Here is a 26,971-nt window from a genome sequence, read left to right on the forward strand (position 1 = left end):
ATATAGTGGACTTTACACTCGGAATTTAACTCACCTGGATTTGAATTGGAAGGTTCTCTTTGACTGTAGCTAATAATGTCTTAGATGGCTTATCTTTGCACATAAGGACAATTTCCAAGTCCATATCATCTTTAATCAGCAAACCTTTTGCCACCAGGCCAATTCTCATGACACCACATAATAAACGACCGCTTTGATCTCTGAAATACAGAATTTCATTACTGCACTTAATTAAAAAACAAAAATCATAAATCATTATTGTTATGACATATCAAACTGCAAAGAATAACTTTTGAAAGATCTATCCATAATCACAATTCTATGTTAGAACCCGAGGCTAGGAACATGCTATCCTTTCTTCACTTTACTGAATAACAGCCATTTCACAACTTCGCCAATATAAACTACTATTTCCAAGGAACATTGGGAATAAGTAAAAGAAACAATAACATCCAATGGTAGAACCATTCCATGAAATAGCCAAACGGCTCTCAGCAGTCCACAATATGGTCCATCATCTGTGTCCCCTCTGCCTCTTTCTTCGCTGTTCGCAGCCAAGAGAAGTTCACACTTCCTTTTTTTTTTCTTACTACTGTCAAGTTCTTTATTGCTCTTTTGTGCTATTTTGTCATTGCTGGCCGCTGGAATGATATTGCTCCTTTGTGGCTGTTTCATTGTGGTGCGGCTCCCACTGCGGTGTGGGCTTCCCACCGCTGGGTGGTGATTGGGAGGCACATTCATTCAGCTGCAGCGTGCAACTTCAACATACCTTCACACTGGGAACAAAGCTGCATGCCGATAGCCATGCAGCCTGCTTGTCTGTAAAGAGAGGCCGCATATCTGTGAGGTCTGTACCACTCGACAGGGCCCAGGCAAACATTTCCCCGACGCCCTGCCATAACATGGGGTCAGTATTTGACACTTTCTGCTACATCCCAACGCGGGGTCTGTACGTTTTTTGAAATGCCACTCTGGTCTTATGTGGACACACTCCCAGGTAAGGACCCAATATAATAGATCATAAGGGGTGTAGTGTTCAGGATCCAGACCCTTTGACAGTGAGGCTTTGCCCACACCATAGCTTGACTGAGACCTATCCACCCCCCCAAGTTCAAGAGCCTTGTCCGTTTAATATATTGGGAATACCTCCTTCCTTTCAGAACGTTGGGCGCTACTCTATAATTCTGCCTTATATATATCACGCTCCCAGGCCACAACAGACCTCACACAATACTGTGGCACAGTAGCACTAGTGCCAGAGTAGTGCACATTGTGTTTCTTTGGTGCCTTTCCTGTGACTTGGGCCGATAGATGGAGGTGACTGAGGGCACCAAGGGAGAGTGTGACCAACTAGCACTCCTACGTGGGAAGGTGTGTTCCACTACGCTGTAGATGCATCTATATATAAGGCTGTGTCTGATGTCATGGGCCCACTGGAAGAACGACTCCCCCAAAAGACTGCGCATGAGTCCACTAAGTTTGCGGGGTCCAACTTGGCCCCCATGACATTACCCTCAGGAGATTCCCAGCCACCTGCAGATGACGCAACCCCAGCGAAGTGTCACCGGGACAGAGGGGTTGACCATTTTGCCTTTGCCCGACTCAAACAGGTCTTCCTGGCCCAGGCCGGCCCTCCTACCTGGGATCTGACTGGGTTGTTTACAAAGCAGCCCGTTTTGATGTCCCCTGACCAACATGGTGATGACTCACACAATTATCCCGATGATTATGTTGGTCTCTAGAGGCCTTGCTCCCTTTTTCCCACCCCCCTCTTCCCGATACTGTGGCCGAGGGGCCCGACATGTTGGACCCTGATGACATCCTTCATCCATGGTCTTCCGAATGGGCCTTGTCTGAAAAGGCGGCAAATTATGTGGTGGGTCGCATCCAGAAACTGATGGAAAAGGGGTCCTGTAACTGCCTCAGGACAGAATGCCCTCGCCCTTCCCTGGCTGGTAAGGTAGCCCTCACATCAGAATTGGGCCCTAAAATAACCACCTTCCTCCAAAAGTTCATGAAGGACCCAAAAAAGGGTATTGATAGGTCCTGGCAGACGTGCCCGGACAAACTCCTGGACATCCTCGGCCCGTTAAAGATATTGGGCACAGCCAAGGATGCCAAGTCTGGGGGTTCCCCAGATGTCCTTTCCGGTTGGGTACAACACGCTATCATTTCCCTTGGTAACGCAAGTTGCACGTTATCGACCGAGTGCCGCCGCTCTTTGCTAATTATGATGGACCCTAAGCTTGGAGACCAGGGGTAGCTCAGGGTAACTCTTCGGGGGACTCTTTAAGGAACCTTTTATTAATGAGTTAGGAAACCTTGTAAAAGGCACAATCATCAATTAAAAGACACCTCCCTCCTGGGTTTTCCACAGGGCCGGTCGAGGCAGGGGCCTCTCGGTCAGTCAAGCCCACTTCCAGTACCCTTTGAGCTAGAGGCCAAAACCAGGAAAAAAGCCGCTTCGCCAACTTCTATCTAATGAGAGGCCAGTGTTTCCAGGGGTGGAGGTAGCAGAGGGTCAAGTGTTTCCTCCAATTCCAGTGAGTGTTCTCCCATCTTCCCTTCTAGAGGTAGGGGGCAGTCTGGCAAATTTTAGCCATGCCTGGGAATCAATCAGAAGGGATTTGCGGGTCCTACAAACGATCCAGAGTTTTCAGATAGAATTTATGGCTCCCTGAGACAGGATATACGTCCCCGCTCAGTTCGGTTTTCGTCTCACGTGACTGAGCTTGTGGTCGCAGAGGTCACAGCACTGCTGGCATAGGGTGCAATGTATCCTGTGTCTACATCAGCAATCTGTTCGTAGTCAATAAAGCTGACCGAAGCCAACGACCAATCATCAACTTGTGCAAATTCAACAAATGGTTGGTATACCAACATTTTCAATTTGACTTGACAGAAGTTCTATATAAACGGTCTGGAAATTTTACCCTGCTCCTTTGCGGTCCTGTGCTGGACCAAGGACTCCATCCAGTCGTATGTACTCCTGAAAATAGACAACATCTAAGCGGTCCGCTATATCAATCACCTGGGAGGCACTCAATCCAAGACACTTTCTGATCTCGCGACCAGCTTCTGGCAGCATTGTCTGGACCGGCAGATCTGGGTCATGGCAGAATACCTCCCTAGTCAGGAGAGCCAAGTTCCGGATTACCAATCCAGACATTTCCGAGATTCCAGCCTGTGGAAACTCCAGCCAGAGATTTTTTCAGATCTCCAGGATCTGGGGATCCGTTCCCAGTAGACCTATTTGCGTCCAGGTGGAACCACCAGCTGCCCAAATTTTTCAGTTGGAGACTGGATCACCTGGCGGCAGCCAGAGGCTCTTTTCTCCAGGATTGGAGTCAGGAAACCAGATATGCCTTTCCCCCCTTTTGCAATGATCACAAGAGCACCCATTCATGTCAGGCACCAGCAGGCCAATTGGGTGATGGTCACCCAGATATGGAAGTTTAAAGTTTGGTTTCCAATTCTTTTGGAACTTTCTTGGGATTCTCCAATCCAACTCCCCCAGTTTCCTTCACTTCTTCTCAACCTGGGCCAAAGGCCTCATCAGATGGTTTCTGGAGGGAAATGGCAGGGCAGATGACAGGGGATGATGGCCGGTCCCAGGCCTTTCGCACCAATATGAGGACTCCCTGTTCAAATCCTGGGCAGAAAGCACAACTAAGAGCAGATCAGCTTTGTTTTCAGTGGACCTGTTGGTGTTTGAGATGGGGTCTCGATCACATGGATGCTGATGTAGAGCATGTCCTTAACTTCTTGGTTAGCCTGGCAACAGATGGACTAGCATATCGCTCGGTCAATACTTTCTGGCCAGCGCTTTTGGCTGGACATATTCCGGTGGAGGGCTCCCCACTAGGGGAAAAGAGCCTTCTGTGTTCCCCCTTTCGGGGGAATCAATTTCCGTTCCACCGGAACCTCGCTATTCAGTACATTAGGATGTCAACCAAATGCTTAACTTGTTTGTCCTGGCAACCCAAACGATTTTTGTCCAGAAAGGAACTATCAGCTAAGCTGGCTATACTTCTCTGCCTGATATCCTGTAGAAGGGTCTCAGATGTGCACACCTTGGATATCTCAAGCAGGAGATATCCATAGGCAATATCCTTAGGCAAGGGTTGCACCCCGGGGAAGGGGGGGCATACTTATTTTAGGCCATTTCTGCCCCCCCCCATTGTTATTAGGCTGATCTACCCCCAAGCGGGGCAGAAACCACTTAGGCGCCAGGGATTGGTGTGTGTGTATGCGTGTGTTTTCTTTAGGGGGGCAGCCCCTTGGGTAAGGTTCGCTCCCCAGGGGGGCATATTCCTGTTGGCCATATTTGCCCCCCCCCTGGGGACAGATGGGCCTATTTTTGGAAGGTCCATCTGCCCCCAAGGGGGAAGAAAGCCCACCGGACACCAGGGAAGTTTTTTTTTTTCAAAAATAAGACCCCTCTACCAGCACTGAAGATGTATTCCAAAAGGTTACAGGTCTCGTATGATGCCTCGGATATTCAAAAGGGCAAGGAATCTGCAGATAGAAGAATCCATCACAAAATGTAGCTTTTTCACCTTTCCTGGAAAACAATGACTGGGTTAAAGAGTCACTCGCAGAAATAAATTACAAGATTCTTATGTAGATTCTGCAATAATAAATACAATGATCCAACATTTATAATTCTGAAACTTATATGCAAGGTCACATCTGAAGCACACACCTTGACTTGCTGTGTGGACAATTTGTATCTAGTTGACTCAGATTTCTCATACCACACCAAAAGCAAGCAAACCACTCCTTACAAACTTGCGTTCTGGTACCTTCCTTGGACTTGAGCGCCGGAATCTCACTGCATGCTGTTATTGTTCACCACTGCCATGACTTACATAGTTTTGATTTGTGTTTTGCTATACCTCCCAACCCTTTATTGGTTGTCCTATCGCTGCACCCATAATTCCTACTATACCTTCCTGCACACTGAACAAGGAATCAAGCTTTATATCCTTATGTTAACTAGCAGCCCGGTCCTCAAAACAGTACTCCGTCTGTCCCTCAAAAACCTGTGCTCTGGACTCATACTATTGGTTCTTTGTTACTCCTAACTTAGTTCCACCCCTTTAAACCACACCTGACACGTGCAATCCCCTCCCCAGCAGCTGGCACCCCAACAGGTGTATTCTTCAGTCTCACAGTGCGCCCATGCCCCAAAACTCAACGACTCATACTCCATTCCAGCTTGTGAACTGTGCATCACAATTCCGAGCACAACTTCCAACCCAATTCCAATGTGCTGCCCTAGTGAAAACAATCCATATTTATATTCTAGTAACCAAATGCAATGGTCACTCACTTTCCCTAATTCATGTTAGGCTTAACTGACTCTCCCCCGAGTCAAGGAAAAAAAAAAAAGTCCTTCATTCAGATTCAATATCACACGTAACTTGGTTTTGGTGAATAGTTATATTGAAGAGAAAAAAAAAAATCACACACATACCTGATCAAAGGTGCTGTACATAAATATAAAAAAGAGCAAATTCAGGGGTACACATACCAAGAAGGTCATATAAATTAAATCAAATCCACCACAACGTTTTTTATTACTACAGATGCCCTAATGTCAAAACTGTTTAGACAGCTGAGAGGCTGAGTATTTCAAATAGTACAGATCAGCTGAAGATATTTTCCAGACAAACCTTGGAAGGTTCTGAGAAACTGGGAAGTCATCAAAAAGACCTTGTGGAAAACAACCCAGTCTGCTTCCTCATGCCCTTTTTGGAAATGTGCTTTCAACTCTTCACCTAACTGCCTTGTAGGAGGATGCACATCAGTGCCTGAGCGGCAACAGTTTTTGATAGGTGCTGACACTCTACACGGACACATTAACCAACTCTGAAACATCTCATAATGCCCTTATGGCTGGTCCCAATAGGAGTCACAGCATCAAAGCAATCTGCTGAATGAGTAAGGGGCTAGCAAAAGCTTTAGCAAACTCGCATGTAAAATTGGGGTCTCAGAGATAGCAGATGACACAGGGTCCCTCATGGGTACACTGAGGGAGACCTTATAGGTTCATTTTTGGGAAATTAAGGGAGTTCTTTCATTATAAGACGGGAATAAACTCCATGTGCCTCTTTCTAACTGCTCAGGATTTCGTCTCCAGAAGATGACGGTGTCTCAGTCTTGGTCAGATAGAGGGCAGTTGTCTCTCAATAGAATTAGCTGCTCCTGCCATCTGTCCATCATTGTGGAGAGTAGTTCGAGGAACCTGTTCTTACCAGAAAAAATAATGCCCCTCCCCCCCCCCCAACTTACACACTAAAAACACTGCAAAAAAAAAGAAAAACTCCAAAGGATTACAAAAGGATACCAAGGAAGGAGAAACATTTTCTGAAGTGTACAATGAAATTGCATGGTCATACTTTGAAGGGCATAAAAAAGAACCAAGGTAAAGGATCCTGCGATGGTTTTCCGAATGATTGCAAGAACCATTCTCCCAAACACATTTAAATGTGTTTGGGAGAATGGTTCTTGCAATCATTCGGAAAACCATGGTCTGCATGTTTAGCTCTCTTCAAATTAATTGTGTGGCAATATTTCTCATAGCAAAATGTATGAACACTGAAAAAACAAGGAAAGTTTATCATACAAAAAAGAAAGGTATCTTTTTTGATTTTAAAACAAAACATGATGCACTCACCTGCTTATGACCTCTGTAGACTCTTCTTTTTTTACGTCACTATCCACTTTAACAGACCTGCTGATTTCATCCAACCAGTCTGACACATGTTTAAGAGCACATTCAACTGTAGATACCATATCTTGAACAGCTTTGAGTTCCTCTGGAGATGGGTAAATTGTTGCGTGTTTTGCCATAACATGGCGATCATCATTATTTCCAAAAGACCGGATTGACTTCTACAGTTATGATCACATATCGGAATCCAATCAATAAAAAAATAAAATAAAAAAAAAACATCAAATAAGAGGATGAATATGTTTGGCATTTCATGGTTAACATTAGCTTTTCTCTTAGTGATAAAAACTACAGAAGTCCACTTCAAACTGTATCGGAATGTATTAAAAAAAAATGGTCTACTTCTCACATTCATTTTCAGATTAAAAGACAATATTATTTTCCGAATCTGTGCTGTACAGAATATTAGAACAAGTACCAAATAGATTGATAAGTGTCACTCACCATAGTAAGTAATCGCTTCCCTCTAGAATCCTAAATCCACTTTCTTTTACTTGCCTGGAAGGAGTCGTTCGTGAAGGGACACGAAGGATAAGTTACTTACCTGTAAATCCTAGTTCTCTTCCAGGGGTATCCTCATCAAAGTCATAAACATTGAATATTCCCGCCCTTGTGCGGGGACCCCGGAGCATATATAAAATACACATATATGCAAGTATGAAATATGCACGAAAAATATATATAGCATTTTTAGTAGACAAATTTTCATACTAAACTCATATATACATGTGTAAAACAGCAATGCAGACTATAATCATAAACAGGCTAAAATGCTTTATTTCTATAGAGTTTTTTTTTTCTTCCTTTTTTTTTTTAAATTGTTCTCAAAATTACAATAAGAGAAAACATATCTACTAAAACCACACCACTGAGCCCAGGGAAATCAGCAGTAGTAATCATCAGAGAAAAAAGATAAAAAACTACATTGAAAAACACTAGAGCATTCTTAGCCAATAGGCTGCATGCAGGTTAACACAGGAGAACCATAAAAACTTTGGCACCGTGCCTTTAAGACCCTGAGCACCTCCAGTATCCCACCATGCCTCAGGGGTGAAGGAGAGGTGACAGTTGGTTCACAGTTAGGTCAGTACTTTTTTACAGTGACAAGCTATGTAGCCGATTCGGAAAGATAGTGTGTCCTGCACTTCTAGGAGACGTGCGTCCGGGGAGGAGGGCGAGTTGTTTATGACTTAGATGAGGATACCCCTGGAAGAGAACTAGGATTTACAGGTAAGTAACTTATCCTTCTCTTCCAGGGGATCCTCATCAATAGTCATAAACATTGAATAGATTAGCAAGCCCATCCCTTGACTCTGCGGACTGTCCAATAGAAGTGCAGGAATAGATATGTATCATGCAAACAAATTTCTTAGAGAGGCTTGCCCCACTTGGGCGTCTGCTCTTGCATCTGAGTCCAAACAGTAATGTCTAGTAAATGTATGTACAGACTTCCATGTAGCAGCCTTACAAATTTCAGATATTGGAACATTATTAAGGAGGGCAGCAGTAGCCGCTTTTCCTCTTGTGGAATGTGCTTTAGGTCTAGCAAGTAGTTGTTTGTTAGCCAACTGGTATGTATTAACAATACAAGAAACTATCCATCTTGATAAGGTTCGTTTAGATGCTGCCTCTCCTGTTCTCAAATGACCATAATTTATAAACAAGTGGTTGGAATGTCTAATCAACTTTGTTTTATCCAAATAAAATTTTAGCAATCTTTTCAGATCTAGGGAGTGCAACGCTTTCTCTTCCGGAGTCTCCGGATTGGGGAAGAAAGTTGGTAGAGTAATAGTCTGATTGATGTGGAATTCTGACACCACCTTCGGTAAGAACGATGGGCGAGTTCGCAGAACTACTCTATTATCGTGAAAGACCGTGTACGGTTCTTTGGAGGACAAAGCCTGAATTTCACTGACCCTCCTTGCGGAAGTAATGGCTACCAAAAAAGCGGTCTTCCACGTAAGGTGTTGCAAAGAGGCTTTGTGTATAGGTTCGAAAGGAGGGCCCATAAGTTTTGACAGTACTATGTTCAGCTCCCATGGAGGGGAGGGTTTCCGAATGGGCGGAAAAATCTTTTTCAAACCTTCTAAGGAATCCTTGACTACTGGTTTCCCCCGAGAAGGTGATTTACGATAGGCTGTAATGGCAGATAAATGTACCTTAATAGATGATACCTGCAGACCGGATTTTGCCAGATGGAGTAAGTAAGAAAGTATGACCTCCTCCTGAGCCCGTATGGGATTCTGACCTTGCTGACAGCACCATATGTAGAACCTCTTCCCCTTAAACGCGTAAGAACGACGCGTGGAAGGTCGTCTGGACTCCTTCAAGATGTTCATGCACTCCTGCGAGAGCCCTGGGTGCCCATACTGCAGGAATTCAGGTTGTACTGTCCATTTGTATTAGGAGAGATTTCCCCTGAATCGATGGAGCAAAAGACTTGAGAGCCAGATGGACCGCTCTGAGCTTCAGCAGATTGATGTGGTACTTCCTTTCGTTGTCGGACCACAGGCTCTGAGCTTGAAGGGGACCTAGATGAGCCCCCCATCCCTGAAGAGACGCATCCGTTACCAGAGTGTCGGATGGAATTACCTGGTGAAACGGAGCCCCTACTGACAGGTGATGTCTGTGCATCCACCATTGCAATGAATGACGTGCTGCTATCGGCAGTTGCACTCTGTCCTCCCAGCGACCTGTCTTTTGGCTCGAGTTGTTTTCCAGTCTCCCTGATGTAGCTGAGGGAAAATCTGGTGAAGAGCTAGCATCCTGAACTTTTGCTTTCTTATGTACTTGTTCAGAAGCCGTAAGTTCAGAATTGGCCTGAAAACGCCCTCTCGGCCTTTTTTCGCCACCAGAAAATAACGGGAGTAAACCCCCTTCCCTCTGTGCGCGAGTGGAACTTTTTCTATTGCCTTCTTTCGTAAAAGGCCGAGAGCCTCTTTGCGCAATAGGCTGACGTGAGACGGATTGCATTTGGCTGGTGGCAAGTGTGGTGGAGGTTGCCAGAAAAGAAGAGAGTAGCCATTCTCGACAATGTTGAGCACCCATTTGTCTTTTGTGATAAAACGCCACTCGTGAATAAAGTCTGTGATACTTCCCCCCCACCGGAGTGGTGCACAGTGTTAAGGGAAGCGAGTCCTCATTGCTTGGCCGGCGCTTTGGTTGTGGACTGTTGTGGTCTACTTGACCCTCGTTCCCTTGTGGCCTTACGAGACTGAAAAAGCGGGCGTCCTTGCCTCTGCTGTGGCCTCTGGGACCAGTGAGGGGTTTGAACCCTCTGCTGGAAAGGGCGCCTGTCATAAGGCCTATACCTTCGCCTGAAGTCCTTCTTCCTCTCCAGGCCTACTGCCCTCATGGTGTCCACTTCCGTCTTTATGCGCGCCATTTCTTCGTCCGTATGGGTACCAAACAGCGAGTTCCCGTTGAATGGAAGATTTAGGATGCGCTGTTGTGCTTCCTGTTTTAATCCAGTCAGTCTCAACCAGGAAGACCTTCTTGCACAGATCCCATGTGCAGCTAAGTCTGCCCCATCTGCTGCTGCGCTGATGACCTGGTTGGAGACCAGACATCCCTCTTGAAGTATCTCTTGGAAGTCCTGCCTGTCCTCTCTAGGTAATTTTTCTGTGAACCTGTTGAGAGAGTCCCACAGTGAACGGTCATATCTGCCTAGGAGTGCAGACGCGCTGGAGACCATCATAGATGCCGCCGTGCCGCACATTTTTCTCCCCAGAGAGTCTAGATGTCTTCTCTTTGTCCGGTGGAACCGTGGAGGATGATGCCACTGAGTGAGTTTTTCGGGCTGCGGCCAATATGACTGAGTCCGGCGGCGGATCCATTCTGAGAAATAAAGGATCTTGTTCAGGCGCTTTATATTTTTTCAAAATCCTAGCAGGAGCCGATTTGAGGGTGGCTGGCGCTAAAAAGGTGTCCATGGTTGGCTGCAACAGACCAGGCACAAGCGGCAGTAGCTTTTTCGAAACCGCTGTATGCTGTAGAGTCTCAAAAATGACTGATGAGGAGGTTGATGGTTCTGGAACCTCTATGTTTAGCTTCTGTGCTCCCCTGACAAGCACCTCATTAAAAGTAGTGATGTCGTCCACCGGTGAAACCCTAGCTGGTGGAGAATCTGTTAAGGTGGGGGAGTATCGTCTGACGGATGACCCTGACGATGACCAAGAGGGTGACCTTCTGTGTCTTGATCGTGACCTAGATCGTCGCTGGGAACGCGACCTGCTGCGAGAAGCTGTAGCAGAGCGCCCAGGCCTCGTGGTTGGCTGGCGAGAAGCAGAACGAGCCTGTCCTGCCCGCGCTGTCGGTGATGGTGTTCTCGGAAGAGAGGCAGTAGGAGAGTACATCCGTGAATACTGCGAATCCGGGGAGGCCGTTGGTCTGTTAAGGCTCTCCAACCATCTTGGTGACAAATTGATTGGTGAGACATGCCCCGACGATGCAGCTCTCGATCGAGATGAACCACTTCTTATGGAGACCACTGTAGATGGAGTGGTCTTATCTGCTGGCGGAAGCCGATTTTCTGCTCCCTGCAAGACAGGTAAAACCTGTGTCGACGTCGACAGCCGTAATGACGTCGAAGGGAGCACCGCCGGTTGTTCCTGTCTCGACGTTGAGTGTCTCGACGTTGAGTGTCTTGACATCGAACGGCGATCTCTGGACCGCGACCTGCTCACCGTCGTGTGCCTCGACGTCGAGCGGTGGGCGGCCGACGGCGGATGTCCTCTCTCTCGCCGCTGGGGCGATTTTGACTTTGTCTCTCTTGACGTCGAGGGGTGCGAGGCCTTTGGCGGCGAATGGGCACGCCGGTGATGACTCGACGCCGATCGGCGGGTTGCTGTCGACAGAGATATGCCCCTACGATAGCCATGTTCTCTCGACGCCGTATCCTTCGACGTCGGTCGGGTCGCCGTTGACGGCGATGTATGGCGGTGAGATGGTGGCAGCGACGACGTCGACGGGGAACAAACAGGTATCTTCCTACCTGCTGACGTCGATCTAGCCTGGCTCTCCTGAGAGTGGCTTGTTGTCTGCCTGGGAAGCGAAGAGGATGATGTTTTCTGCCTCTCGTGAAGCCCATGAAGCCTGATCTTTTCTCTGTCCTTCAGAGTCCTCTTTGACATGTTCTTGCAGTGTTTGCAAGTGTCAGGGCAGTGACTCTGAGGCAAGCACACAATACAGAGAGTGTGTGGGTCTGACTGGGCCGCCTTCTTCCCACAGGAAGGGCATTTCACAAAAAGTGAAGGCATTTTTCTGTCAGGACAAAACTTCCAAACTCAGACAATGATGTTAGATGTCGAGTAAAGTAGGAAAAAACGCTGTTCTAAAGTATTTTTCTGAGAAAAAAAAAAAAAAATCTGAAAAACAGAGCTCTATGCTCCAGGATCCTCTCAGAAGAAGCCGGAAAAAATAACTGACCTAACTGTGAACCAACTGTCACCTCTCCTTCACCCCTGAGGCATGGTGGGATACTGGAGGTGCTCAGGGTCTTAAAGGCACGGTGCCAAAGTTTTTATGGTTCTCCTGTGTTAACCTGCATGCAGCCTATTGGCTAAGAATGCTCTAGTGTTTTTCAATGTAGTTTTTTAAAATCTTTTTTCTCTGATGATTATTACTGCTGATTTCCCTGGGCTCAGTGGTGTGGTTTTAGTAGATATTTTTTCTCTTATTGTAATTTTGAGAACAATTAAAAAAAAAAAAAAAAAAACTCCATAGAAATAAAGCATTTTAGCCTGTTTATGATTATAGTCTGCATTGCTGTTTTACACATGTATATATGAGTTTAGTATGAAAATTTGTCTACTAAAAATGCTATATATATTTTTCGTGCATATTTCATACTGTATATATGTGTATTTTATATATGCTCCGGGGTCCCCGCACAAGGGTGGGAATATTCAATGTTTATGACTATTGATGAGGATCCCCTGGAAGAGAACCTTAATTACATGAACTGTAGTAAAAAGGTAATCCTCAGCCGGTGCACAGAACTACTCTGATTCTATGACCAAACAATACAGCTACCTTGACATTCATGTTGTAATTATTAACTCTCGCTTGGCGAGGCAGCTACCAACTCTTTATTGTTTTGCTTTTTCACTGTTAATTATAAGGACTCAAAAGGAAAACCCGATTCACTGGTTTTTACAAATGCTTATTTTTCTGTCAACCCACACATAGTATGTACAAGCAGCACGTGGAACAATATCAGGACCGCTCCATCGCTGTTCCAATTAATAACTGAAGACATACCCCTTTAATTAACACTGCATTCTCATAATGCAGTGTCAGATCACTTTCTCTAGAATATCTCTCAAATCACCTGCTGACAGCATCTGTCTTTGAACAAGCCTAAAGTAGTCAGAACATTTAATTAGGTCTATACTTTATAAATAGTAAATACAGACGGACATATTGTGATCTATGCAGCATGTTAAAAAGTAACAGCTGGAAGGTGGTTGAGGGGATTAACATGTACAATGTACAGTTAAAGTGTTGTACTAGTGATGATAACTTCGCCAATTGGTAGGTCAATCCAACTCCGAAGTGAGAGCTGGAGGTCCTCTCTGTGTTCTGTCGAGCTCTGCGGCAGATTGCATGCATGGGAAACGAACTTCCTTGTGCCCCTCCAAAGGAAAAGAAAAAACACAAACTACTTTTCTCTTTCTCCTATGTTAATAGGACAAGATTCCGTTGATTATTCACATTTAATTGTTCATAAATAGCTTTGCTGCAGCATTCTTTTAACTATCTTCTGTGGCTTAATTCGCAGGATCAACTGCCTTACAAAGTAGTTCTTTAGGGCTGGTGTCCATCTGTTCTTAAAGATTTGTAGAAGTTTAGAACTGCATGCTGCAGAAGCAGGTTATTGTGTCCAGCACAGGAGGACTCTGGACAAAATGTTGTGAAGCATTCCTTACGTGCCTACCTCACAGAGACTTCATCCCATATATGTTCATACTGTGGATACCTCAATAGCATTTTAAGTGGTGTGGTGAAGACTTATGGTGCAGACCTTGGTTGCATGGTCACTGGAAGTGAAGACATATTCAAGGAAATGCCCAGGACAAAGAAAGTGCACACCTGGTGCTAAGTCTGCCCTATATTTAGGAGTGCAATGATACCTGTTAGTCAGTTGTGCATCACCCAGTATCATGGAAAACACAGCTGCTATTCAGGACGACTCTATGCAACGCTGCGTATATGAGTACATTACAATGGATGTTCTGGGGTGTGCTGCATCCTCGGGTATGTTTTCATATCGATTGTACCGTACACACAAACATCGCATTGATGGGCAGTTTTCTTTCTCACAAGAAAAAATCTTGGTTTGCTTCCAATCACCTGAATACAAGATGAACATAAATTAAAGTTGAATAAGGCACTAGAAGCCATTCTCTAGCACTGAGCCTGGATTGGCCCAGTGAAGCCTACATACACATTGCCCTAATATAAGCAAGGGCGCTCCTAAACATAGCAGACCCTTCCTTCCTATATTAGGTATTTATGGCCCCCTACACTGTCTTTCCATGACAGTCTGAACACCTACTCTCCTGATCAACAAGGCAAGAGCCCAAAGAGGGAGTGTTTGTGAGGAGAACCCAGAGGAGCAGCTCCTCCTTCACAACTGTGAGAGTTTGCAGACACAATAGATGTGTTGCTCAAAAGAGCAATGTCTCATGCGCTGGAGCCCATGAGTAAAGAAGAAAACAAGTTACTTACCTGTAACTACAATTATCCAGTATTGGTATCTTTTATAAATTCACATGCTTGAATCATCTCCGTTGTCGAAGTGGGAGTCCCACGGTACATAAAATAGCAATAATTAACAAATAAAAAATGTTTCCTATAGGCTATAATGGAAACAGCAGTCACTCATATAGCCTATCAGTCCTTTTGTGAAAAGGACCCAAACCTGCCTGCTGGCTAATCAGGCAACAACACTCTCCAGAGAAGCTCCTTCCCTCAGATTTTCTAGCATGAGAGTGAAAAGATTGTAACCTGAGAGGAAATGCGAGCGTCTAAGGGGAGGAGGGTGGGTCTTGCATGTGAATTTATGAAAGATACCAATACTGGATAACTGTAGTTACAGGTAAGTAACTTTTTTTTTTATCCAGTATTGGATCTTTCATAAATTCCCATGCTTGAATCTGAATAGCCAGCAGTACTGTTGATCAATGTTATACTCGCAGACGATTGAGGGTGCGAGCATAGAAATCCTCTAAAACATGTTATGTCAAATAGCCAGCTCATAAATCTTGTATTATGAACTTCAAACAAATATACATAAATATATACATATACACATATATATCTTAAAAGTCTATATATATATATATATATATATATATATATATATACATAGATATAAAAGCATGTAAAAACTATAGTGCATAGCAATTATAGACTATTTGCATATAAAACAGTTTCTACACAATCAAGGAAAGGTTTCACCTTAATGAAAGAGATGACGTAGAACAGCTTGTCCAACTAGAGAGTCAGTTCTTTGCGAGGACTCCAAACAATAGTGCTGTGTAAAGGAGTGCGTAGTCTTCCATGTCGCAGCTTGGCATATTTTATCTAGGGCAATACCCTGAAACAAAGCAGCCGATGTGGAGACTGCTCTCGTGGAGTGGGCTCTCAGACACCTAGTCAAAGTTTTTCCTGCTTTGGTGTGACAGAACTGAATTGTAGAGGCAATCCACCTGGCTATAGTGGCCTTGGTGACCCCTGTTCCTTGTCGTCCAAGAGAATAAGATACCAAGAGCTGATCTGATTTCCTGATTTGTTTGGTACTTTGAAGGTAACATTTGAGGCATCATTTGATGTCCAAAGAATGCAGAGTTTTTTCTGCGATTGTAGTTGGATTTGGGAAAAAGGTTCGAAGTATCACGGACTCATTGAAATGAAATGATGGCACTTTAGGAATGTATCTGGGGTTGGTCCTGAGCAGAACAAAGTAATCCGAAAAAAACAGAAAGGGTTCTTTAGTAGTTAAAGCCTGTATATCACTGACTCTCCTGGTGGAAGTGAGAGCAAGCAGGGTTGCCACCCTCCATGTGATGTACTTGAGTTCCGCCCTGTGAATAGGTTCGAAAGGAGCTTTCATGAGCTGGGACAGGACTATATTCAGCTGCCACTCTGGCAGAGGTGGACGCACCGGAGGGAAAGTGCGGAAGAGGCCTTTCAGGAACTGCTTAACGATTCTGGATGAGCCGATTGAAGGCATATCAGCAGAGCGCATATAAGAGGCTATAGCTGCCAGATGAATCTTGACGGATGCATGGCAAAGACCAGCCTTAGAGAGTGTGAGAAGGTACAAGAGAATTTGTTCAGGCTTTATTTGTAAAGGGTGGAATTTGTTTTGAGAACCCCAAACACAAAATCTCTTCCACTTGAGCTTGTATGTCTTATTTGTACTCTCCGCTCGTGCCCTAGATAAAATCCGTCTGCATTCCTGATCAATGTTCATACCCTGAAACTCTCGGAACTCAGGAGCCAAGCGTGAAATTGAAGAGATGTTGGATCGGGATGAAGAATTTGACCCTGATTCTTCGTGAGAAGGTCGAGGTTGCAGGGAAGGCGCATCGGATTGGACACGCACCGGAGTAGAAGCTCCGTGTACCAGTACTGCCTGGGCCATCTGGGCGCTATGAGAATGATCCTGCAGCATTCGGACTTCATCTTCCTGAGGAGTCTGGGGATCAACGGGATGGGGGGAAAGCGTAGGCAAATATCCCGGACCATCTCATCAAAAGAGCATTTCCCCACGACTCCGGGAGTGGGCATCGACTGGCGTAGAACTGGCATTTGGCGTTCAGATTGGTGGCAAACAAGTCCAGGATCGGTTGAACCCAGCGTTGGAAGATGCCGTTGAGTATGTTCTGGTTTAGTTCCCACTTGTGGCAGTTGTCCGTCCTGCTGAGAGAATCCGCTAGGGCGTTGTTGACCCCTGCCAGGTGCTCCACCCTGAGGCGGATATTGTGCAGCGTGAGCCAGCCCCAAAGAGATTGAGCTTCCCTTGAGAGGGAGAGGGATCTTGTTCTTCCCTGCTTGTTGATATAAAAAATACTTGTTGTGTTGTCCATCCTGACCAACACTGAAGACCCTGCGATGCGTGGAAGAAAAGCCTTGAGCGTGAGGGGGATCGCCTTTAATTCCAACAGATTGCTGTGCATTCCTTCCTGAAGATCCGACCATCTTCCCTGAATGCGCATGTCTTGTAAATGGCCTCCCCAGCATTCCAAGGAAGCGTTTGTGGTGTTGATAAAATCTGTTATTGGCGTTAGAAAAGTAAGACCTTGGGAGAGATGGTTGGTCTGAGATCACCACTTCAACGCCTGGCGAATTCTTGGCGTAACAGTTATTAAATCGTCGAAGGACCCTTGCGACTGGGTCCATTGGAGCTGTAATTCTTCTTGTAACGGTCTCATTCTAAATTTTGCCAGTCGAACTAGGACGATTGCTGAGGAAATCATGCCCAGAAGCGACTTGAACAGTCGCACCGAAACAAACTTTTTTCCGGAAATACTGACAGCTAAGTTGGTTAGTTTCTGCTGCTGTGCCGGAGTGACGTATGCTTTGTTTTTGATGGTGTCTAATTCTGCACCCAGGAAGACTCTCCTGCATGAGGGAAGAATGACCAACTTCTGTAGATTTACTGTTAGCCCCAAACTGCGGAATAACTTCAGGCAAGAGTTTGTAGCCCTGGAGGCTAGTAGTGAAGAAGGAGCTTTTATAAGCCAGTCGTCCAGGTATGGAAAAACTTGGAAACCCTGTTGCGCAGAAAACCTGCGACTTGGCAAGGCATTTCGTGAAGATTCGTGGAGCTGACTTCAGACCGAATGGGAGAACTTTGAACTGATAACAGGCACCGGCTACAGTAAAGCGGAGATATTTGCGATGTTTCTGATGTATTGGTATGTGGATATAAGCATCCTGGAGATCCATTGTTGTCATAAAATCTCCTGGATTAAAAAGGTGCAGGATATCAGACAGCGTGATCATCCGAAAAGATTGTTTCAAAAGGAACTTGTTGAGTTTCCTGAGATCTAGTATCGGTCTCCATTCCCCTGACTACTACTTTATCAGGAAGAAATGGGAACAGAACCCAAGACATTTTTGCTGAACTGGAACCTTTTCTATAAACTCCCTTGGCAAGCATAAGGAATACCTCCTGCTGAAGCAGACGAAGATGGAGCAGTCTGGATGTTCTTGGTGGATGATGCAGTGGTTTTTGTATGAATCCCAGGGTATGACCTCTTGTCACTATATCCAGCACCCATTTGTCTGATGTTATGTTTTTCCACTCCTGGATGTAATTAGAGACGTTTGCTCCTACTTGTTGATTGTGTAAACATTTGGGAAGCATAGCCGGTGCCTGGTGATGATCATTGCTTTCTAAGTTGATCTCTGTTTTGTGAACCCTGTCTTCTATTTCCTTCCTGTCTGGCGTATGAGGCCGTGGATGGTTGCCTATACTGCTGCTGATAGGACGGCCTATATTGGGGGTGCTGATACTGCCTGTGAAAGGAACCTCGAAACGAGGTAAATCCTCTTTCTCTTGCACCCCGAAAGGGCTGTTTCCGGTACTGCAGGGTACCTAGGGACTTGGCAGTGTCTGTGTCGGTCTTGATGGCCTGCAGCGTGTCATATACCTGCTTGTCGAAGAGAGATTCTCCATCGTAAGGCATGTCGAGAATTCTGGACTGCACTTCTGGTCTGAAAGATGTGGCCTTGAGCCAACCTTGGCGGAGTAACACTGCAGCACCAGCCAGCTGACGAAAGCCGGTGGAGGCTATATCTAGAGCGCAGTCTGTTATTTCCTCCGACGTACGCTCAACTTCTTGGATGATCTTCCGTGCCTCTGCTTGCTTGTTTTCAGGGATGAGATCAATGAAAGGCTGCATATCCGACCACACTTGTCGATCATAATAGCCCAGGATTGCCAAGGAATTTGCTGCTCTAACAGTAATTGCTGACATGGAGGAGAATCTTTTGCCCACATTATCTAATCTCCTTCTTTCATTATCTGGAGGAGTAGAGATAGGTGTCGACAGGTTCTTAGAACGCCTTTGAGCTGCTTGAGAAATAACAGAATCCGGCTTTGGGTGACCAGTGAGACATGCCGGAGAGTCCCGAGTTGCCTTGTATTTTTTGGCCAACTTTTGTGGCACTGGTGGGACTTTTGCCAGGTTGCGCATGATCTTGGTACCCTCGCTCCATATAAAGTCAATAATGGGAATGGCCCTTTCAGACTTCCTTGACTGTTCCTTAAAATCATGGAGGAAGCATTCAGACTGTGAAACAGATGTTGGAAGATGGAAGCGTGCGGCAGCCCTGTCCATTAGATTGTGGAAACCACCTATATCCTCGGGTGGAGAATCTGAAGGGCGAAGAGGTGGTGGAGAAGGAGTGGGGGCTAAGTAGTCAACCCATTTCTCAGTGGGATGCTGCGATGTAGATCTCTCCTTCTTCCTCTTCTTCCCCTGAAGTGGAATCTTCATCTCCGGGGGGCAGCTAAAACGGAATGAGGTGTCATCCTGGGAGTAGGTGGAGGGACGTTTCTTGGTGTAACAGGAGAAGCTGGCAGTGGTGGTTGATCTTCTGCTGTAACTGGGAACCTCCTCCTATAATCCTGCAACATTGATTGTAAATACTGGATTAAGGAGGCAGGCATCTGTATAGAGTCTCTTGGCTGAGGCGGTTGGTAATAGCGTTCTTGATGTGAGTAATATGGTTGGTGTTGATCATACTCATCGTCGTCATCCTCTTCCTGGTATTTAACATGTAACTGGCATGGGCTGTGCGCATCTCCAAATGGACCCTCATACGATTCCTCCCAAACCAGTTAATGACTGGGTAGTAAAGGTGACACCTTGCTTGGTACGTGTCTGTAGGATAAATCTCAGATCTGGGCAGAGATGTGATCTTGACCATGGCCCGAAGATCAGGAGACCTGGAAGAGGTAGAAATAGCCTTTATCTGTTTTACAGGCACCAATGGCATTGTAGATGGTGTCAATGATGATGGTGCTGTCGACTGTAGTGTTATCAGGGATGATCCTTCCATCAACGACGGTGTCGACAGTGGTCTCGTCGACGACGGCCTCGTCGACGGTGTCCTCGTCGACCGTGAGACAGCCGACAACACTGTTGTTGGTGGTGTTGCAGTCGACGGGGCTTTAGTTGATGATGTTATCAACGACGATGTTGTCGTCGACAAAGGCGTCAAGGTTGTCAGCGATGCACTATTTTCTGGAATCCTCGTCGACGGAGGTTTAATAGAGGAAATAGGAGCCTTTACCATTGACGTCCAGGTAGTCGTCACCGACGATGGCCTCCTCGATGAGGTGGTGGAAACGGTAGATGTAAACACCGTCTTCGTAGTCATGGTCGTCGACGGTGGTGTAGTCGTCGACTTAATTTTAATGGTTACCTTTCTAGAGGTAGAAGGCTCAGAGGAAGGAGAATGACGGGACGACGACTCCTTTTGACGAGGAGAGGATGGTTCAGAAGAGATTGAAGCCTGTATGCCTTTTCCATGATGTAATTTCTGCCTCTTTCTAGATCTTTCTGCCTGGCCCAGGTCCTCAGATTTGGACCTTTTGTGTAGCCTTTCTGACCCACTCTCCTCACCTGAAGTACAGGATTTTGCCTGTAACCATGTCAGAAGTATACCCTCATAGTCTCTGAGGGTTTTTGAGGAGAAAGTACGGCATATCTTGCAGTCCTTCACCTGGTGTTGTGGGTAGAGGCAATACAAGCAGTCTTTATGTGAATCATCCACATGGAGCCTTTTCTTTCCACAGGTCTTGCAAGGGCGGAAAATGTCTCTTCTGGAAGAATCCAACATTTTTAGAGTTCTCTTGAGAGAAAATAATTCTGAAGAAGTAGAAAACGGAGCAGAGCTCAGGGAGACTCCCTTCACACGACGTGCGGTAGAACATCTGAGGGAAAGAGCTTCTCTGCAGAGTGTTCTAGAGGGTGCTGGTGCCTGATTGGCCAGCAGGCAGGTTTGGGTCCTTTTCACAAAAGGACTTGATAGGCTATATGAGTGACTGGTGTTTCCATTATAGCCTATAGGGAAAAAAATGTATTTGTTAATTATTGCTATTTTATGTACCGTGGGACTCCCACTTCGACGACGGGGATGATTCAAGCATGTGAATTTATGGAAGATCCAATACTGGATAAGTACCGATTCCAGCTGCCAAGCGCAGCCTGAACCGACCAAAGGGGAAATACACTTTGTAGTGTTCCATACGGTGATGTTATCTGGATGTCAGTGGGTTCTGTGATGGAATGTTGGGAGTCACTTGTAAGGGCAGTGACAGTTACTGGTGGACATTTGCCAAGATAAGATGTGCCTCCCATGCAGTCTCTGTACCATCTCTAAATCTATACTCAAGGTGAATTGACTTGAGAGTTTTTACTACAAGTACTTTGGCAACAAACCAATCACAGAGACTGAAGAACCCACAACCGATTTTTGACATCTGGCTAGTTGAATGCCGCGGAGTACCTCAGTCGTACTAACTTTGAATCAGAGAATCACACTGTCACTGGAGGCCGCAGCTGTGTCAGTAAAGTACAAGGAGGACTAGTGGAGCACAGGAAATTAATAACGCTGTCAGTAAGCATGGAAGACTGTCAAAGAGGGCAGCACACCAACTAGAGAGTAGCCACCGCATAGAGTGAGGAAAGGCTGACTTTCAGTCCATCTTAAGTTACTCAAATCAGTCCACAGTAGAGGACCAATGCTCAAGTGAGGAAATAATTGGTCACATGCGTACCGCCATTTCTGAAGATAGACTCAGTAGTGGTCAGAAGCAATACTGACGTTGCACACTGTGCTTGAAGCATGATTATAATGTGGCGTCCCGCCATTTTGAAAGCGCCAAACTCATAGAATGTTAATGAACTAGTTGTTGAGCTGTGCAGCATGGACAGGTTCAGGCAGAGGTGTGCTTGAGGGATCTGCAGTTGCAACAGGATGAGTGTCACAGTGACACACACACCAAATGCAGAACTGTGATTTCTCACACGTCACGGGATAAGCACCCCCAACATTCTAAGGAGTAATTAAATGTTTGTTTTTTGTGTGCATATAACACGGTGATGTGTACACAATCTAAATACAAGTGAAGGTTTATACGCAAGTAAACAGCCCTGTGTGTGTTAACGTTCTAAATAACAGTATGGGTTCTACGCAACATCCTAGTTCATCTCATACCTGTATGAGGATTTCTGTATCTTTGTAGGTGTTGTCCTCTATAATACCATATTATTTTGGAACAATAGTGCCACGCATATCTCCATATCATCATATCATCATTAAATCTAATGAGGTGTATTAAGATGATATTTTAGAGGGTGCGTTGGAATGCAGTTTAGCTCCTCATTCATAAAGTAGCATTTTTACATTGCATTAATCAGAGATTACTGCATTCCTGTTATCGGAGGTCCTCAGACTTTATAACTCCAACCCTTCATTTGGTACCCGGTAATTCACCTATATCTTGGAAAAATTGGTACGATGCTTTTATGATGTACTTGGGGGCTATTGGAGCGTCACATTATTGCCCAGAAAGAAAAATATTTTTACTTCTTCACTCAGGGTTGGAGGGAAGATCTGTATATAAACATCTTCCACTCCTAGCATTCAACGAGGGTGAGGAAGTGGATAAGTTCATGGAAACATTAAAAAAATTAGAACTCATAATCGACATTCAGCTCAGTTTGGTGGTTTTTAGGCACATTTAAAAAACAAAAGAGAGAACAGAGAAGTGGTGAAGATGTTGATGCGTACAGCTCAGCACTAAGAAAGCTGGTTGCTGACTGACTGAAGCATTTACTGATCAGTCAGTGACCAGTATATTTCCAGGTGCACAGACAAGTCCATACAACAGAAACTACTCTCAATGGGTAAATCCTTTGCTTGAATAGACTATTAGGACAACAAAAAGTACTGAGCCTTCCAAAGCGTTGGTTAAAGAACTCGAAAACAAGTCAAAAGAAGCCATAAGTATGGTGAAGACTAAAGAAGAAAAATCTATAGAGTTAACAAGGGGTGACGACAGGTCATTTTTCAAACAACCTAATATGCGTTTTAGGTGTGGGAACCTAACCCATTATAGTGAAACCATTCTTGGACAGTGATAAGACACTTTATTCTGAATTTTACTGGAACACAGTGTGCAAAACGAAGCTTAAAGAAATGCTGGAGAATATCGTGATTTGGGAAAACATTTGTGTACTAACCTCAGAACTCCATAGTAGTAATTTTCATAAATCACTTGTGATTCAAGATCATAGAACATTTGTGTGAGCAGCAGACTGAGACGATTGAGTCTTTTTTATGGCTGTCGCTTTTGGTTGCGGCACGTGAGAACAGCGACTTGAGAATGTGTGTACCTACCCTGAATAAGCACTTATGGATAGATTCACATCCCCTACCAAAGATAATGGAACTGTTGCCAATGATTGGTGATTCCAAAAGGTCCTCTAAGTTAGACTTGGTAGCCGCCTACCATCAGGCAGTTCTTGATCCATTCCTCAAGAGCATTGGCTGCTGCAGTTTTTCAGACTATTATGTTTCAAATGTTCAAGGATGAAAAATGCGCAGGATTATGTTCTGATTTATGGGGCAACGAGAGAGGACTTAATTTTAAAAAGTGTTGTGCATAATGCAGAGAAGGGGAGTTGTGTTGAAGGTTGAAAAATTTCAGTTGAGTGATTAGGTCACGTGAGGTCTGAAGAGGGTGCTGAACCAAGACCCAGGTTAGTTAAAGACATCATTGATGCTTCATCACACAGTGAGAAAACAGGACTCAAGTCTTTTATTGGTCTTTGTAAGTTAACTCACGTTTCATATCTGAACATGCCTCAAGAATTAATCTTTTCACCAACGTGTTAAAAAAGAGCATTACGTTTCTGTGGTGCAATGAGTGTCAAGATGCATTTGAGTGGATCAAGTCCCAGTTGGGGCGGGGGACAAGGATTTTACAACCATTTGAACCAAAGGTGTAATGTAGAATCACAGTGGATGCCAGCAGTTTCATCTGAGAGCTGTTCTCACTCAAGTAAAGGAGGGTGTTGAAAACACTGGGTTATGCTTCCAGGATGCTGAGTGGGTCTGAATTAAATTTTTCAGTCTTTGAGAAAGAGCTATTAGCTTCTTGGTGGGCCATTAGGAAACTTCACCCATATGTATGGAGAAATAGGTTTATCTTGCAAACTGATCACAGCCCTCTGGTTTCCATTTGGTCTGGAGACAAGATCAAAGACCATACTCCACACATTTCTAGGTTGTCCACTAAGTTACTACAATACAATTTAGAAGTATGGGATCTCCTTGGAAACAATGTCAGAGCAAATTTCTTATCTAGATTTCCAGCTGAAGATGAGCAGGAAAATTGTTTGTATCAGCTGTTGATTTGGGAGGTATGTGTGCTATAAGGTATAGTAGAAGGAGAATGGAGTTATCCATTGATGTGCCTTTGGAACAAGTTATGAACATTGTACGGAAAGGGTGGCTTAAAAAGTAGAATGTACCCAAACAATTTCAAACATTTGTGAAGGTGTCCAGTGAGTTGTCAGTTTGGGATGGTATTCTGATGCAAGGCGAAACACTGATGCCTCGGATAGCATAAGACAAACAATTGTGAGGTGCACATGAAGGCCATATGGGCAGAACCTTTTCCAAACATAGGGTGGATGAAACATTTTGGTGGCCCAGTGTGAACCAACTCATTGATGAATATGTTGGTGATAGTGTGTTGTTTAAGAGTAAAAAGAGAAGTCTCAAAACCAGAAATCCACCTTTGCAGCCCACTGAATTACCCTCTTAACTATGTAACAAAGAAGGAATTGACCCGTTGGGTCTGTTCAATGCTTTACTATCATCTTCTAGATGTGCAGTGGTTTTAATTGATTACAATTCAAAATGGCAAGAGATTTGTTTGATTGAGGATCCCACGTCAAAAAATGTTATGCACATAAGTTGGGAAGTTGTGCTCAACGGGCGACTGCTAGTAACTGTACTATCCAGAATGCACTATGCTCTCTATCAAGGTTCTATTGTACAACTCCACATTCGCTCACAAAGTTTTCACCTTGCGAATTGTTGAAAAAAAGGGAAGCCATCTTCCGAAGTCTGCCCAGGATGGATGTCGAAATGGGTAAAGCACAATGTATTGGAAGATGATGATGGATTTGTGAGAAAAATGTTCAAGAAGTCCAAGATGGTCAAAATAAATATTTTAACATCACAAAAAAGGTTTGTCCACATCAACGGAAAGATGGTGATAACATTCGAATCAAGGTTCCTGTTCATCAAAAGAAAGGAAAATTGAGATATACAGAGCCATCAGATATTGATAAAGCATGTGGAAATGCAATTAGGGCCAATAACTGAAACTGGTGGAATGTTGGTAAGGTGGTTAAAGCGAAAGAAACCAGTTTGAGGTCCAGTGGGAATTTCATGACAGATCAAAATAAAACTGATGACTGTAATCCTATGAACAACCCTAACCATGAAGTATATTTCCACAAAAGCAGTCATCAACAAAAGTTAACTATCTGGTATGGTTGAGCGGTTTCATTTCTATGGAGATCAGGGAACAGTTGTTTACTAGACGTTGGGAAATGAATTGTAAGAAGTTGTGAGATGTATGACTTTTCCTTCAAGTTCTTCTAAGTAAAAGGCATGTTTCTGTTGGATACTGTGGCTTGCTGTTGTATAATCTTTTATGTATGCGTTCATTCTATTTTTTGTTGTGATTTATAGTTTCTAAAATCTTATTTTTCATGATATATGATTTTAGTTTTTTTTGTTATATCTACAATGCTAAGACATGAACTTAGAAATGTAGTTTTATTTTAATAGAGTGAAAGGATAATGTAGTGTTCTAGACATATTATGAGTATAACGTAGTTTACTCTCCTTTAACATAGCAAACATAGGAATGGAAATCTTAAATTCAAATATACAACATACAATATATTTCAATTTAGATATTTATTATAGCTAATTAAACATTCAGTTCGCACATAATATAATCAACATAGAATCAACCCAAAAAAACTAAAAAAATATATAATACAACCCCCTACCCTAAATGAAACATACATATATGAAAACATAAATAACATAACAGTAAATACGCAAAAATAAACAAATAACACAGAACCAACAAAATCACAAAATAGTATACATACAAAATTACAACCGCCTCATACATGAGAGGATATTTAAACAGCACAATAAAGTTACTGCTTTGATGCTACAATTATGCGTTGTAGTTTGGATTGTATAAAATTCAACATAACAGCCAATTCTAGGTTATAATTTCCCGATTCAAATTCTCGTGTTACAGGCCTGATGGTAGCCAATCCTGGTCAGGGCTTCAAATTTGCCAATTTCAAACACTTCATGCCAATGTTCAAGACATGCCAATTTACAAGCCGACGCGCGTTTCGGTGAGTGAAGAAAAATATAAATACACCTTCATCAGGACTTTATGATTCAGTATAATTGGCATACGTACATCTTGTAACCTGCCTTAGATATGAAAGAACTTAGATATCCCTTACAGGCTGGATTAAACACTCTCCAACTTCAAATTTGTAGTCCAAAATGAAGGACTAACACATGGATATAGCAAAATGAAGCTACGCTTTCTCACTCTACAAGTTCACATGGTTTAAAAAACGTAATCCACAGGGGAAACCCACAAGGATACCAAACTGGTAGGGAACAACTTGCTAACAGTATCAGCAGGATCCAGGACATATGACCAGCACGACGATCTCTCGAGGAGCAATAACCAGACATATTCTAGACATATGTCATCTGGATGTGAGTGTGTTGTCTATGATGTCAGGGGGTTCAGTGATGGAATGTTAGGAGTCACTCGTATGTTCAGTTACAGTTACTGGTGGACATATGCCAGGATAAGGTGGGCCTTCGGTGTGGTCTCTCTAATAAATCTATACTCAAAGTGAATTGGACTTGAGAGTTTTTACTACACATTGGCCCCTCAAACCTCAGGGAGCTCCAAGAGTACACAGTAAGGCCAAGGCATCGGCCACCCCTTCTTTTGATGTCATCGAAAGCCTTGTGCGTTTTTGAAGAGGCGAGCTAGAGCAGTTGAGGAACCTTATGAGCTTAAATGCCTTGGGAATAAACCCATGGATGACAAGTAACCCTTTATCGAAGGCC

The 26,971-nt window shown here is 44.2% G+C and overlaps 1 protein-coding gene across 4 annotated transcripts in view; it reads right to left on the reverse strand.

Annotated features, from left to right (window-relative positions):
• STRBP (spermatid perinuclear RNA binding protein) overlaps nucleotides 1-26,971 on the reverse strand; it is a 451,011-nt gene that overhangs the window by 351,457 nt on the left and 72,583 nt on the right. For all 4 annotated transcript variants that reach the window (XM_069241550.1, XM_069241553.1, XM_069241551.1 and 1 more), the window contains 2 exons: nucleotides 6,683-6,900; nucleotides 35-200 (listed from right to left, as the gene is read on the reverse strand). In XM_069241550.1, the coding sequence (XP_069097651.1) occupies nucleotides 35-200; nucleotides 6,683-6,900 (384 nt within the window). The remainder of the gene's footprint in view (nucleotides 1-34; nucleotides 201-6,682; nucleotides 6,901-26,971) is intronic.

This window comes from Pleurodeles waltl, chromosome 6 (genome assembly GCF_031143425.1).
Source record: "Pleurodeles waltl isolate 20211129_DDA chromosome 6, aPleWal1.hap1.20221129, whole genome shotgun sequence".
Lineage (NCBI taxonomy): Eukaryota > Metazoa > Chordata > Amphibia > Caudata > Salamandridae > Pleurodeles > Pleurodeles waltl.